This window comes from Euleptes europaea, chromosome 6 (assembly GCF_029931775.1).
Source record: "Euleptes europaea isolate rEulEur1 chromosome 6, rEulEur1.hap1, whole genome shotgun sequence".
In the NCBI taxonomy this organism is placed as follows: Eukaryota; Metazoa; Chordata; class Lepidosauria; order Squamata; family Sphaerodactylidae; genus Euleptes; species Euleptes europaea.
In genome coordinates this window covers 96068486-96081527 of record NC_079317.1, presented here as the reverse complement: position 1 = coordinate 96081527, position 13042 = coordinate 96068486, and the positions used below count along the sequence as shown (strand labels likewise).

Genomic DNA, 13042 nt, shown 5'->3' with positions numbered 1-13042 from the left:
TGCCAAACATATTTTGGCAGCATTAGGTGTAAGCCTTTAATATGACCATATTGCTGAGATGATAGTGTCATCATGGTACTCTCTAATTTGAGGGAGGAGGTCAAGTAGAGAGACATGCTACTTTGAGCTGGAGAAGAATAGAGCATGAATTGGCAAACTGTTCTCTCCCCTTCTCCTCCTCCCTTCAATTGGAGTCTACCCTCCTGGTGGAGGAAAGGCTACTGTAGTTGTTGGCATTTATTCTAGTGAGAGGAACTCCTTCGTAACCCACTGCAGACATTCCTGCTGCTTCAGTCAGGGTGGAAAAAGGGAAAGCCTGCGTTTTCTGCCTGTTCCTGTGTAAAGAATAACTTGCCATGTGGCTATCCCAGGTCCTCCCCTTGTTGTTCAGATCTGCTTTGAACAGTTTAAGCATATTTTTGAGCTGTTTAAGCATGCTTTAAAACATGCATTGTGTAAAATGAAAACGGTGGGTTTCCTCACTCTGAGGATTACCTTTAAATCTGATGCTGGCATGAGCACACGCAGCGTTCATACCTGCCCATAAACCCTGAATCCGTAGCCTGGAAGTATGCAGCGTCAGTAGGCAAATGTTGAAATTCAAATTGTATGGGATGCCGTGTGCGTGGAACCTCATTGTCATAACCTCTTCCTTTAAAAAAAACAAAAAAAAAAAACACCCCCAGCCTTATGTTTAAATTAGGCCTCGGTCAATAAGTGGGTTGTTCAGTGAAGTGGGTTGTTTTGAGGCAGTGTTTCTTTAACAGGGCTAAGAGTGAGAACGCTGGCACCGGTAGATTCTGTTGCAGTTGGAACTGAAAACAGGGAGTCCTGAACAGACTGAAAGGATGGACGAGGAGCAATTTATGACTTTGTCAAGCAGGAGGGGTTACTGGCCTGAAAAGAAAGGGGAGGAGGTATTCAAGCAACTGGGCACAAAACTATGGAAAATACAGTTTCCAGTTTGTCATGTGGGTCGAAATCGGGTGGGGGTTGGGATGGCCCTGTTTAATCACATTGGACTAGCCCAGTGGTTCCCAAAGTGGGCGGTACCACCCCCTGGGGGCGGTGGGATCACCTAGGGGGGCACTAAGAGGCAAGAGGGCAGCCTGAAAAGTTTGGGAACCACTGAACTAGACAATCCGAGGTAGTATATCCAGACATTTTGTGTTTGGAGGGAAATACAGATTCCCTGCCTAGAACAGGGTCATTTGGCTGGATTCCTGCTCATCTCCCCCAGGGATAACAAAAAATGAAGCTTCTATAATGTGGTTCTATGCTTGTGAAATAAACACAAATGCTTTAAGGTTTAGGGAGCTTTCTGCTTCCTTTTTATTAGGAGCCAAAGTGTAAGCCAAGTACACTGAGATGTTTCCTCTAGAGCCAAAGAGGCCAAAACCCCATTGACAATTAGGGGAGAAATCAACCAAAGAGCAGGAATGCAGCCAAATATGCACCTCCAAAGAAGGTGAGTTGCTACAGGTAAGGCAAAAACATAAGAGGAGTGCCACAATGGGGCACAAGATTCTTTTAAAGTACTTAGTGCAAGTTCATTTAGCAGCTAGATTGGAGCAATGTAATGTTGCACATATATACGTATGTTGAAGCTGGTACCTCTTAGCTTAAGTTTTTTAGCTTGATTTCACAGTTGAAGTGTGCTATAGCTCTATTGCTTTGTCGTGTTTCAGATGTGCGGGGTGTATGTTACAGACAGCTTGTTTGTCAGTACTTGACTCAGGCCTTTCTTGACAAAACTCTTCTAGCACTCAGTTGGTTTGAAGGCAGGTTTGTTAGGAGGACTGTTTCCTGTGGGAAGGCAGCGTGAATATGAGGCTTGTCTTTATGTAGGAGCATTGTCATAGGAGCCCCGTGACGCAGAGTGGTAAGCTGCAATACTGCAGTCCAAGCTCTGCTCACGACCTGAGTTCGATCCCGATGGAAGTCGGTTTCAGGTAGCCGGCTCAAGGTTGACTCAGCCTTCCATCCTTCCGAGGTTGGTCAAATGAGGACCCAGCTTGCTGGGGGTAAAGGGAAGATGACTGGGGAAGGCACTGGCAAACCACCCCGTAAAACACTGCCTAGGAAACGTCAGGATGTGACGTCACCCCATGGGTCAGGAATCACCCGGTGCTTGCACAGGGGGCTACCTTTACCTTTACTTAGGAGCATTGTCATGAATATGCATGAGAGTTTGTAGAGGGGTATGTGTGTATTTTCAGTCACAGGCAAGGTCATTAACCCCCAGCTTTTTGTGGCACTAACAGGCTTCACTTGCTGACGTGGCATATAATTGCTTTCTCAAATGTGGCCTTGACTTGGAGGGCAGGTATTGGCCTGTCTGTGGCATCCTTCAAGAATTGTCTTTAAGTTCTTGTCTGACTGTCAGGGGTTTTTTTTATCTTGCCTTTTCTTCAACAAGATCAGGGCAGTGTACATGATTTCCCCCCCCCCCTCCAATTTTATTGTCACAGCAACACTGTGAGCTTCATGGCTGAGTGGGAATTTTAATCCTGGTCTCCTCGGTTCTAGTTTGCAATTCTAACCACTATGCCACACTGCCTCCCTGTTCAAAACTAGGTTTCAGAGGTATTCATTAGAAGAACATTTAATACTTACATCACCTGTCCTCCAAGGAACTCTGTACGCACCCCCATCCCCTTCTTTTGTGAAAGTTCTGAGCTAGGGGTGGGTACAAGGAATGTTGTGTGAGTGTTGGTTGTACATCTCTAAAAATCTATTGATTTTAGCGACGTCTGTTCCTTCAGAACAGACAAGTGCCTCAGAGGGTCAGACCCACAAGATTAAATGATTATTACCATTGTATCACAATACATGGTAGAAAAATTATGTTTAAATTATGTTCATGTGTATGAGCCAGCCAGAATAAGCTTTCTTCCTTTAAAAAAAAGGGAACTTGAAGTGCTGAATGGTGGCTGAAATATTAATATTAATAATCTCATTTATAGCCTGCCTGAGACTCAAGGCAGATTACAAAATATAAAAAGCAAATTCAGCCAAACAAGACTCTAATACAAAAAACAACAACCAACAGTGTTGGAGTTGGAAGACAGTGGAGACAAATAATAAAAATCAGTCAATGTAGGCCATACTGAAGAAAACGTTACTAAGTTAACAAACATTAAATTGACATCGAAATCCAGTAAGTGTGTAATAAACATTGCAAAATACTGCGATACCATCCCTTACCAAAGCAACATCTCGAGCTGATCTGTTATACCATACTTCTGATCCCTCTCTCAAAATGCCTTTTGGAACATTTCTGTTTTGCTCAGTTTGCAAAATGATAAGCAGTATGGGAGCCTTCCTGATAGCCTCAGACAGCCCTAAGCTTAAATTTAGGGTAGATATGGACCAAGTAAGACAGAGATAAAGCCAAGATGTTAATATGCAGATTTGCATCTGTGCTGTCAGGAATAACACTTGGAAATTCCTTACTAGTCTTTTGAATTCCTGGTCACAATAAATAGGTGTGCTGTTTACTTGGTTTATTTGAACAGTGTTAGGTGTCTTAGTATTTGAATAAATGAGGCATTGTACTCAACCAAAATACTCAGCCAAGAAAAGCTCTGTGTTCTGCAGCCTGTTTTCATTTATGCGAATGTCTACACAGGCAGATTTTTACTGCTTGCCTGGAGTTACATAATATGCCTCATATTTTCCATTAGTAATAGATAAACCTTTCAACAGGCTTTTAAAGCCTTCTGCATAGGAAGCTGCCCTGGATTGTTTCTTTTCCTGCCTATGTAACTGTACTTTGTTCATTACTCTATTTGTACTCTACATAGACCTCTCCTTCTGAATACATCAGCTCACCAGTGTTCAGTTGCTCTTGATTTTTTATATTGAATTGTGTAGCTGCTCCATGCTTATAGAGTTGCAGCTCTAGGATTTGTATCCTATAACTCTCTTTGGCTAAGCTGGATCCTGCGACTCTATTCCGCTCTGTTTCCCTCCAGTGGAGAATAACTTCTTCTATTGGAAAAAGGCTTCAGCTGATGAAGAAAAGTATTTATTTGTGGAAGGAAGTCTTTCTCTGTTGGAGGAAAACTTTGCCGGGGGTAATAATAGGATCCAGTCCTAGATCTGTACAGCACTGTACAGTTAAACTGATGTAAAAGTGCCTTTGTGATGGGTCTGGTGTAGTTTGGTTCCACACTTCTAAAAATAGAAATGGTGTTCCATGTATAACTTATAGGAGGAGTATGCCTGCCTTGATACCTGAGCCAGAAGCTGAGCCAGCACCTGTGCCTGACCTGTTGGGGAGCATTTTGTCTGGACAAAGCCTTCTTATGATGAGTGGTTCTGATGTTGTGATTAATAGAGATGGATCTTTAACCGCAAAGAAAACCGGTGAGGATTTTTGGCTTTGGTCAGATTGATCCTAAGTCTAGCATATGTGTCCTCTTCTTAGGTTTAGGAGCATCTTCTAATCCTTGTGAAACTGGGAAAATAAATACAAGCATTTGGTTTTCACCCTCTGCACCTTGTAAATCGCAGGCCTTGTTGTAGTTATTTCACAGTTTACATTGGCTTTTGGAAATTTGGCCTCAGAGAAAAACTGCCTGTGACAATTAACTGTTCTACTGTAGGAAGCTCAACAGCAATAAATCACATGCATCTGAATTGCAGAAAATACGTTTCCAGCTAGATTGAAACTAGTATGAAACACGCATATAGTGCAGTGATAGCTTCATGGCCTCTTATTAGAGAGTCATAACTTGTGTACCTAGCCCGTGTGCTCAAAGTGGTAAATTTTTGCCATACTAGCTAGTAACTTCAGTTCAGCAGCAGTTGACTTGCATAGCAATATTAGTTGCCAGTAACTACACTTATCCCATGTTAGCTTGATATTAAATGAATGGAATTTTTGTTTCACTTTAGTGTTTGTAAATAATGGAAAAGCTTAATATTTTTCTCACGTTGCCTTTCAGTCCCACCGCTTCACAGCGATTCAGTAAGCAATTCAAGAGAAGAGGAAAGCTTGGAAGGCACTATCGAGCCCGACGCAGCATGTTTGGGGACTGCCGATAGTAATTCCAGTGCTGAATCTTTGATTTCTTCACGACTGAATCCTAACTCCAGATCTACCACCTCAAACACTCGTTCATCATCCCCACCTTCATTAGACATAGCAAACAAAGCAGCAAGTCCATTGCAGACTACAGCTGAAAGGGTACCCATTCGATTTGGATATTCAATGACTCCAAGGTCTGTTCAGACTCAGAATCTAGCAAACATCAATAGATGGGGTCCCAAACTGGGCGAAGTATCCAGATTTAATGGCAGCTCTAAACTGCCTGTGGGCCTGCATTCCACATCTTCCAAGTCATTGCACAATGCTGTCAACTCAGCTTCAAAAGCTGTTCCTGCAAGGCAGCCTCTAAAACCTGCTCCTAAAAGGCTTGATATCTCTGAACTTCCCAGGATACCGAAGATTAAAAAGGAAGCAAATAGTGGGCATTTGGAATTACAGTCAGCCAGTAATCAAAGTGGTGACATTCCCAGCTCCTGTATAACACAGTTGACTGGCAAAGGGAGCACGAACCAGCCAGTCAGAGGTAGTAGAATGGAAAGCAGTGCATCCAATGCCCCTCAGAGACAAGCACATGCGAGTGGAAGTACTCCTGCTGTCAATGCAGTTGCCCGTGGCACTTCCTCAGTTCCTCCATCAAGAGGGAAAGTCGGAAGCTCTTCCTTTGAGAGCTTTAAAATCAACATCCCTGGCAACGTTGGGCATTCCAGCAGACTGTGTAATCCTGGATTTTGCAATACCTTCCGGCCTGTTGACAATAAAGTGCAACAGAAAGAGAATCCTTCACCTCTCTTTTCTCTGAAAAAAGCAAAACCAATCAAAAGTGAAATATATGATCCTTTTGATCCAACAGGTTCTGATTCGAGCTCCCCAAATAGCAGTCCTGAAAGGTTGCCTCTTACGAACATCACCAGGACAATATCCATAGCAAGTCCAAAAGTCCAGACATTCCAAACAATGCGTCGTATTACCCCTTACACGCTGGAAAACATCTTTGGGTCGGGGGCAGAATCGTCTGATGTGCCATCGAGTAACGCAGAGTCTAATGATGATGCAGTGGTTAAAGAGAGGCTTGTGGAGCAGGTCTCTGATACAGAACAAGAAAAAATCAACGAGGAAGAATTGTCAAGTACACCCTGCACTTCATCTGCCATCAAGCAGGAGGTTACTGACATAGAGCATTTACATAAAGAAAGTTCTAGGATAGGTTTTGAAGATGATCAGGGTAAACCTAGAGTGAAAATGGACTTGGACAGTCCTGCAAGTGAGAACGAGCAGCAAAATACACCTAAAAATGAGCAATCTGCGAAACTATCATTATCACACTCCCCATCAAATTCCAGTTCTCTGAGCCAGAAGAAATTAAAACAGAAAAAGACAGCAGTGAAAGAATACAAGTCCACCAAGTCAAGATCTAGATCAAGGTCCTGTTCAAGGGATAGAAGCTCAAGATCTACTTCTGTGTCTGGCGAAGAAATACAAAGGATTAAATCAAAGGTCAGGCAGTCATCTAGTGACTACTCCAGTAGTTGTGAACGATCAAAAAAAAAGAAAGCAAAGGATAAAACTAAAGACAAAAAAGCAAAGAGTTCCTGGCCAAAAGAACGCAAGAGGTCTCAGTCACGGTCTGCTAGTCCAGGCAACTCTACTTTTGAATGCTATGGAAGCCGAAAGAAAAAAAAGCATTCTGCGTCTAGGGCAAGGGAACGAGAATATTCTCTTTCAAGCAGTGCTGAGAGAACTAAAAAAAAGAAGCATAGAAGAGGCAGGAGCTATGACAAATACGAGAAAGAGAGGTCCCCGAGATCCCGAGAGAGAAAAAGATCAAGGTCTAGGTCTCTGGAAAGGCGAAAAAGGAGATCAAGGTCATCCTCTCCATCAAGATTTAGAGAACATAAAAGAACTAAATCTAAGGAGAAACCGTTGCGATCTAGGTCATGTTCCAAAGAAAGGAAACACAAGCCAAAAGAGGTGTTGCTGCTGCCTCCTCAAGAGAAAGACCAGAGATCTTCAGGTGACAACCTGAACAGGTCTCTTGAACATGCGCTTCCTCTGCTGCAAGAGCTAGAAGATACCGTGCAGGAACCTTTGAGTGTTCATGTAGACCTAATGCCTGCACAGGAGGTTACTGTAAAAGATGACCTAATAGAAGCTGATCTAGAAGAGCCCACTACAGTGGAACAAGTCTGTGAGAAACTTATAAACGAAGCAATGCTTTCTCAGCTGGAGTGCACAGGTTCTCAAATATTGCCAGACAATGTAAATTCCTCCTCCAGGAAGGAATTGGGAACAGGCAATGAATCACTAGAGCTTAGTAGGCAAAAAGATATACCAGAGGAAATTGCAATCAAGAAAGAAGACGTGTGTCCATTTCTAACAGATTCTGTTTTGAACGAGGAGGAACTTGTTCAGGATGGTTATGAGGCAGCGCCAACCCAAGCTTCAGCTGAAATCAAAACAGCAACAGAGGCTAAAGATACCTGCCTTGTGTTAGATGAGAGTGCAGCTGATGTAAATAAACCTGAACTAGAGGCAGTTGCCCAAGGTCCTGTGTTGAAATCTAAAGCATTAGTAAAAAGGGTTACGTGGAATCTACAAGAGGAAGAAAGTGATACGCTGACTGTGGACAAAACACTAAGTAAGCATACAGTAGGTCTTAAAAATATTACAAGACCATGTCATGGATGTAGAAGTCACTTTTAATGAAACAGTAAGAGAAATAGCTTAGCACTGAGTATAACGGGATATTCTTCAAAACTCTCGCAGACAATTAAATGGTAAAGGTCCCCTGTGCAAGCACCAGGTCATTCCTGACCCATGGGGTGGCATCACATCCCAACATTTACTAGGCAGACTTTGTTAACGGGGTGGTTTCCCCAGTCATCTTCCCCTTACCCCCAGCAAGCTGGGTACTCATTTTACCCACCTTGGAAGGATGGGAAACCGAGTCAACCTTGAGCCGGCTCCCTGAAACCAACTTCCGTCAAGATCGAACTCAGGTCATGAGCAGAGCTAGGACTGCAGTACTCCAGCTTACCACTCTGCAACACGGGGCCCAAACAATTAGCAGTACTTAATATACATATGGGGACTGACTCCTCTCTCTGTAGACTGCATTGATTGTGCTGAAAGGTCCATTTTAAGGAACTGTTAAGTTAGGAACACAACTTCCCTAGTGACATCAGTATTTAAACAAATGCTTCCACTTGAAGATAAAATGATCTATTTAAAGAAAATTGTAGAAGGAAATTTACTAATGGGATAAAATTCCTCTTAGGCAGTCAGAGGACTTGTTATGATGGATTTATTGCTGTCCTGAAGTACTGTTCTTCTCTTGGGTATTTTCTAGGAGTGCCATTCTGCAAACAGCAGAGAACGAAAGAAGGGGTCTGGGAAGCCGAGGACTTGACCCAAACATTAAATCAGGTGCAGTTATCTGAGCCTCCTCCAACCAATTATATGATTCCTGAGCCTATGTTTCCTGATCTAGATTCCTCTCAGGTTGGTTGCCATAGCAGAACTCCGGTATCATGGAAGGCCATTCCACTTCATCCGTGACCTCGTTGTGCCCCACCTGACTTTCATTGTGGAATGCTGCTCCACCTCTTCCCCCATGCAGTGCATTTCATACAGCCCATATACTTCAGTAATCTCCTGGTGTTGGTACTCCCATGCCTTCAGTTTTAAAACAGAATCAATTTTCTGCTACTTTGCAGAAAATTTCCAGTATAAAGTAAAGTGAAAGGTCCCCTGTGCAAGCACCGGGTCATTCCTGGCCCATGGGGTGACGTCACATCCCGAAGTTTACTAGGCAGACTTTGTTTTACGGGGTGGTTTGCCATTTCCAGTAGCCGACTATAAAAACAAATCAGTTATTGGATTGTGTAAAAACACATTAAGTAAGTAAAATAAATGTCCCCTGTGCGAGCACTGGGTCATTCCTGACCCATGAGGTGATGTCACATCCCGACGTTTACTCGGCAGACTTTGTTTACGGGGTGGTTTCTTCAGGTGACAACCTGAAGAGGTCTCTTGAACATGCTCTTCCTCTGCTGCAAGAGCTAGAAGATACCGTGCCTTCCCCAGTCATCTTCCCATTACCCCCAGCAAGCTGGGTACTCATTCTACCAACCTCGGAAGGATGGAAGGTGGAGTCAACCTTGAGCCGGCTACCTGAAACCGACTTCTGTCGGAATCGAACTCAGGTCGTGAGCAGAGCTTGGACTGCAGTACTGCAGCTTACCACTCTGCGCCACGGGGCTCTTTGCAGTAGGGAAAAAGAGGCTGACGAGCCATTTTGAACTGGCTGTAAGTTCTGGGGAATACTGCCATTGGAACTCCTGAGGACCTGTGCTCAGTGGTGTAGTTTCTGATGTCTGTTCCTTTACTTCAGGTTTACAACCAAAACCTACCTTTGACAGCACCGCTGGCCTCAAGTCTGCCACCATATGCCCCTGTGAGCCAGCCCACTGTCCAGTTCATAATGCAAGGGAGCCTTCCTTTGCTTGGCTGTGTGGCTGGACAAGGCCTGACTCCGGAGCCCGGCAACCTGACGACAGCCTCAGAGCCAGGGATTCAGGCTGCTTCCACGGGAAGTGCAGAAGAAGAGAAAGTCAACGCTCCTAAATCCCCAGTGGAGAAAACAAAAAATGAAGAGGTGAGTGAATGCGAATGAATGATTGCATATCTAAGGTATAATGTTGATAGGCTGAGCTTAAAAGGGACGTGAGGGCCTAAAAATTGGCCTGCTGAGTCAGACCACTTACCATATATACTCGCATATAAGCCGAGTTTTTCAGCCCAAAAAAAGGGCTGAAAAAGCCGAACTCGGCTTATACGCGGGTCAATATAGGAGAGGGGAGGAGGGAAGAGGGAGGAGGGAGGGGGGAACTTACCTCCATCACCGCCGCCGCCGGGCCCAGGCGCCTTCCTCCGGCCGGCAGGGGCCTTCCTGCCCAGGCAGGAGGCCCCCGCCAGCCGCGCCACCGCTGCCCGCGCGCCTGGGCGCGTTCCTCCGGTTGGGGGGGGCTTTCCCGCCCAGGCAGGAGGCCCCCGCCGGCCGCGCCGCCGCCGGCCGTGCGCCTGGGCGCGTTCCTCCGGCCGGGGGGGGGGGCTTCCCGCCCAGGCAGGAGGCCCCCGCCGGCCACGCCGCCGCCGCCCGCGCGCCTGGACGGTTCCTCCGGCCGGGGGGGGGGCCTTCCCGCCCAGGCAGGAGGCCCCCGCCGGCCACGCCGCCGCCGCCCGCGCGCCTGGCCGCGTTCCTCCGGCTGGGGGGGGCCTGGTGGGGTGGGGCGGGAGGGCCTGGGAGGCCGGCGGGAGGGCGATCTGGGGCAGGGCCCTGCGCTCTAAAATGGCGGCCGCATTGCCGGTAAAGGGAATTTCTTATTGACCCTCGGCTTATACGCGGGTCAATAAGAAATTCCCTTTTCTGGCCTCAAATTTGGGGGGTCAGCTTATACTCGGGTCGGCTTATACCCGAGTATATACGGTAGTCTCAGCATTCTTTCTACAGCAGCGGTCAGCTGACGCAGCCGAGAAACCTGCAAGCATGACGTGCTGGCCCTCGGTGTAGTATTTCTCACCAGTGGCATATAACCACTGGGCATGGAGGGTTCCATTGAACAAATGTAGTGAAAGGCTGTTGATAGACTTGTCCTCTGCTTGAGGTCTAATACTTTTGACTGTATTTAAGATACTGCATATTGCAGCAGCTCATGGCAAAGAATTCCATTAAAGTGGTTATTCATTTCCTTTTTGTTTATCTTCAACCTGCTGCCGGTCACAGTTTTACTGGGTCATCCTATATTCAAGTGCATTGGGAGAGAGGAACTTCTCCTAATTAATTCTGTTTGGGGGCAGTTTTATAATCCTGTACCACCTCTCTCCTAACTTGTCGTCTTCCTAATTTTAGGGCTTCAGTTTATTGAGCTCATATTCATAAGAAAGGTCTTCCATCTGTTGATAATCTTAGCTACTGGTTTGTGCCTTTAGATTGCTTATTAGATTGTTTTAGGAATGTGGCGACCAGAATTACTCACACGTGTACCATAATTCCATTATGAAAATCACTAAACGAATGTTACGTTTTGCCTCTCTTGCTCCTGTGAGTTTTCTGCTCCTATCTGAAGTTTGATTTTGTCTTTTGTTTATGTGTGTTTACTTGAGTCAAATAATGTATGCCTTCTGGTTACCCCCACTTCTGGTACAGAAAGATCCCTCTGGAGTTGCTCTTTAAGTATTTCCAATAATTTAGCCAAGATTACTGATTATTTTAGAAGGCCGTATCCTTTATGTATAATAGCACCTGCCTCAATCCAGGTGCTTGGAAGATCCAGTTACTGTTTCTCTTCATTATGAAAATGGTCCACTTCCTTCTTTCCTTTGCTTTCTTATCTTTTACAGCACATTCCTGAGCCTTGAGGGCGAAAGCCCTTAGGAGACCAGAAAGGTGCTGCACCAGCATTCGGAGCCCCCACGCCGGCGCCCAGGCTACTTAACGTCGGCGTTAGTGGTCTCAGCGCCGGTGTCTGCTGGCGTCCCACCGGCGTAGAAGGCCATGCCAGTGTCCCGGGAGGCATTCCCGGGGTGGGTTGTGGGGGGAGCTGCCTTTAGGCAGCTTCCTGTCCCCTTTCGCCCCGCGAATGGCGGTGTGGAAAAGAGCGAGGCTGCGCCTGCTTTTTAGTAGGCACCGCCTTGCTTTTTTCTATGGGGCAAAAAGGTCCCGATTTACAAAAAAAAAAAAAAGCCTTTTCGGCATGCGGGGAATGGCTTTAGGCGATGGCCCAGTTGCATCTCCTCCCCCCTGTTCCCCTACGCCAAATCTCAGGAATACGCTGTTAGTGACTGATTCTTAAGAAAACCTGTTCTCTTATGTGATGTCACTACAAAACTGCCTTTCTGGGATTGAGGTCATGCCAGCAAGTAGCAGCCACGCTCTTCTTTAATTCATAAGATGTTCTGATTTGAGATCTTTTCAACTAATCCAGCTTTTGTTGTTGTAGTACATGAAGAAGCTTCACATGCAAGAGAGGGCTGTGGAAGAGGTGAAACTTGCCATTAAGCCCTTTTACCAGAAGAGAGAGATCACTAAGGAGGAATATAAAGAAATCCTTCGGAAGGCAGTGCAAAAGGTATCAGGAGGGAAAAGCTCATAAGCTGGCAGTGGTACGTGCGCCCACCGGGGGTTGCGTGCTTTGACTGGGAGCTGGGTTTTAGCTGCTCCCACAATGGAAGTCGGTTCCAGGTAGCCGGCTCAAGGTTGACTCAGCCTTCCATCCTTCCGAGGTCGGTAAAATGAGTACCCAGCTTGCTTGGGGGTAAAGGGGAGATGACTAGGGAAGGCACTGGGAAACCACCCCTTAAAACAAAGTCTGCCTAGGAAACGTCAGGATGTGACGTCACCCGATGGGTCAGGAATGACCCGGTGCTTGCACAGGGGACCTTTACCTTTACAAGGAAAATCCTGCTCCTTCGCGCAGTCAGGCTGTGCTGATGAACACTGAGGTTTTTTGAAACGGAAACATTCCTCTCTCTTTTTTTAATCCTTAGATCTGTCATAGCAAAAGTGGTGAAATCAACCCCGTGAAGGTGGCTAATCTCGTGAAGGCTTATGTCGAGAAGTACAAACATATAAGGAAACACAAGAAGACCGACACAGAAGAAGAGCCTCGGGAGATTGGGAACTGAGAAACTGGGGCTTCGGGTGAAACAGCGGAGATTCTTCTCGCCAAGGAATTTTTCTCCCTCCTCAGGAAGATGGAGATATGCAATTGCATGTTATGGGGGGAGAACCCCTCCCCCAGCACTGGATGCAGTGGGACCTGCCTGCAAGACTAGCATCTTCAGTTAAATGTCACTGCTATTCAAGAACCAAAATAAGTCCGCATATCCTCCTTTTAACTTGTGGAGTAGCTCTGGACAAAGAAAACTCTGTGTGTGAGTGTGTACATATGTAGGGGGAGAGCCCTATCAATTTTCATGGTTTAGTTT

General features: G+C 45.8%; 1 protein-coding gene across 1 annotated transcript in view; it reads left to right on the top strand.

Annotated features, from left to right (window-relative positions):
* The window catches only part of PHRF1 (PHD and ring finger domains 1), a 37513-nt gene extending 24684 nt beyond the window's left edge, over positions 1-12829 (top strand). Inside the window, exons 13-18 of the mRNA XM_056850887.1 lie at positions 4217-4371; positions 4953-7691; positions 8403-8554; positions 9447-9710; positions 12055-12183; positions 12602-12829. Coding sequence (XP_056706865.1) covers positions 4217-4371; positions 4953-7691; positions 8403-8554; positions 9447-9710; positions 12055-12183; positions 12602-12739 — 3577 coding nt within the window. The 3' untranslated portion in view covers positions 12740-12829. The remainder of the gene's footprint in view (positions 1-4216; positions 4372-4952; positions 7692-8402; positions 8555-9446; positions 9711-12054; positions 12184-12601) is intronic.
* The last annotated feature ends 213 nt before the right edge of the window (positions 12830-13042 follow it).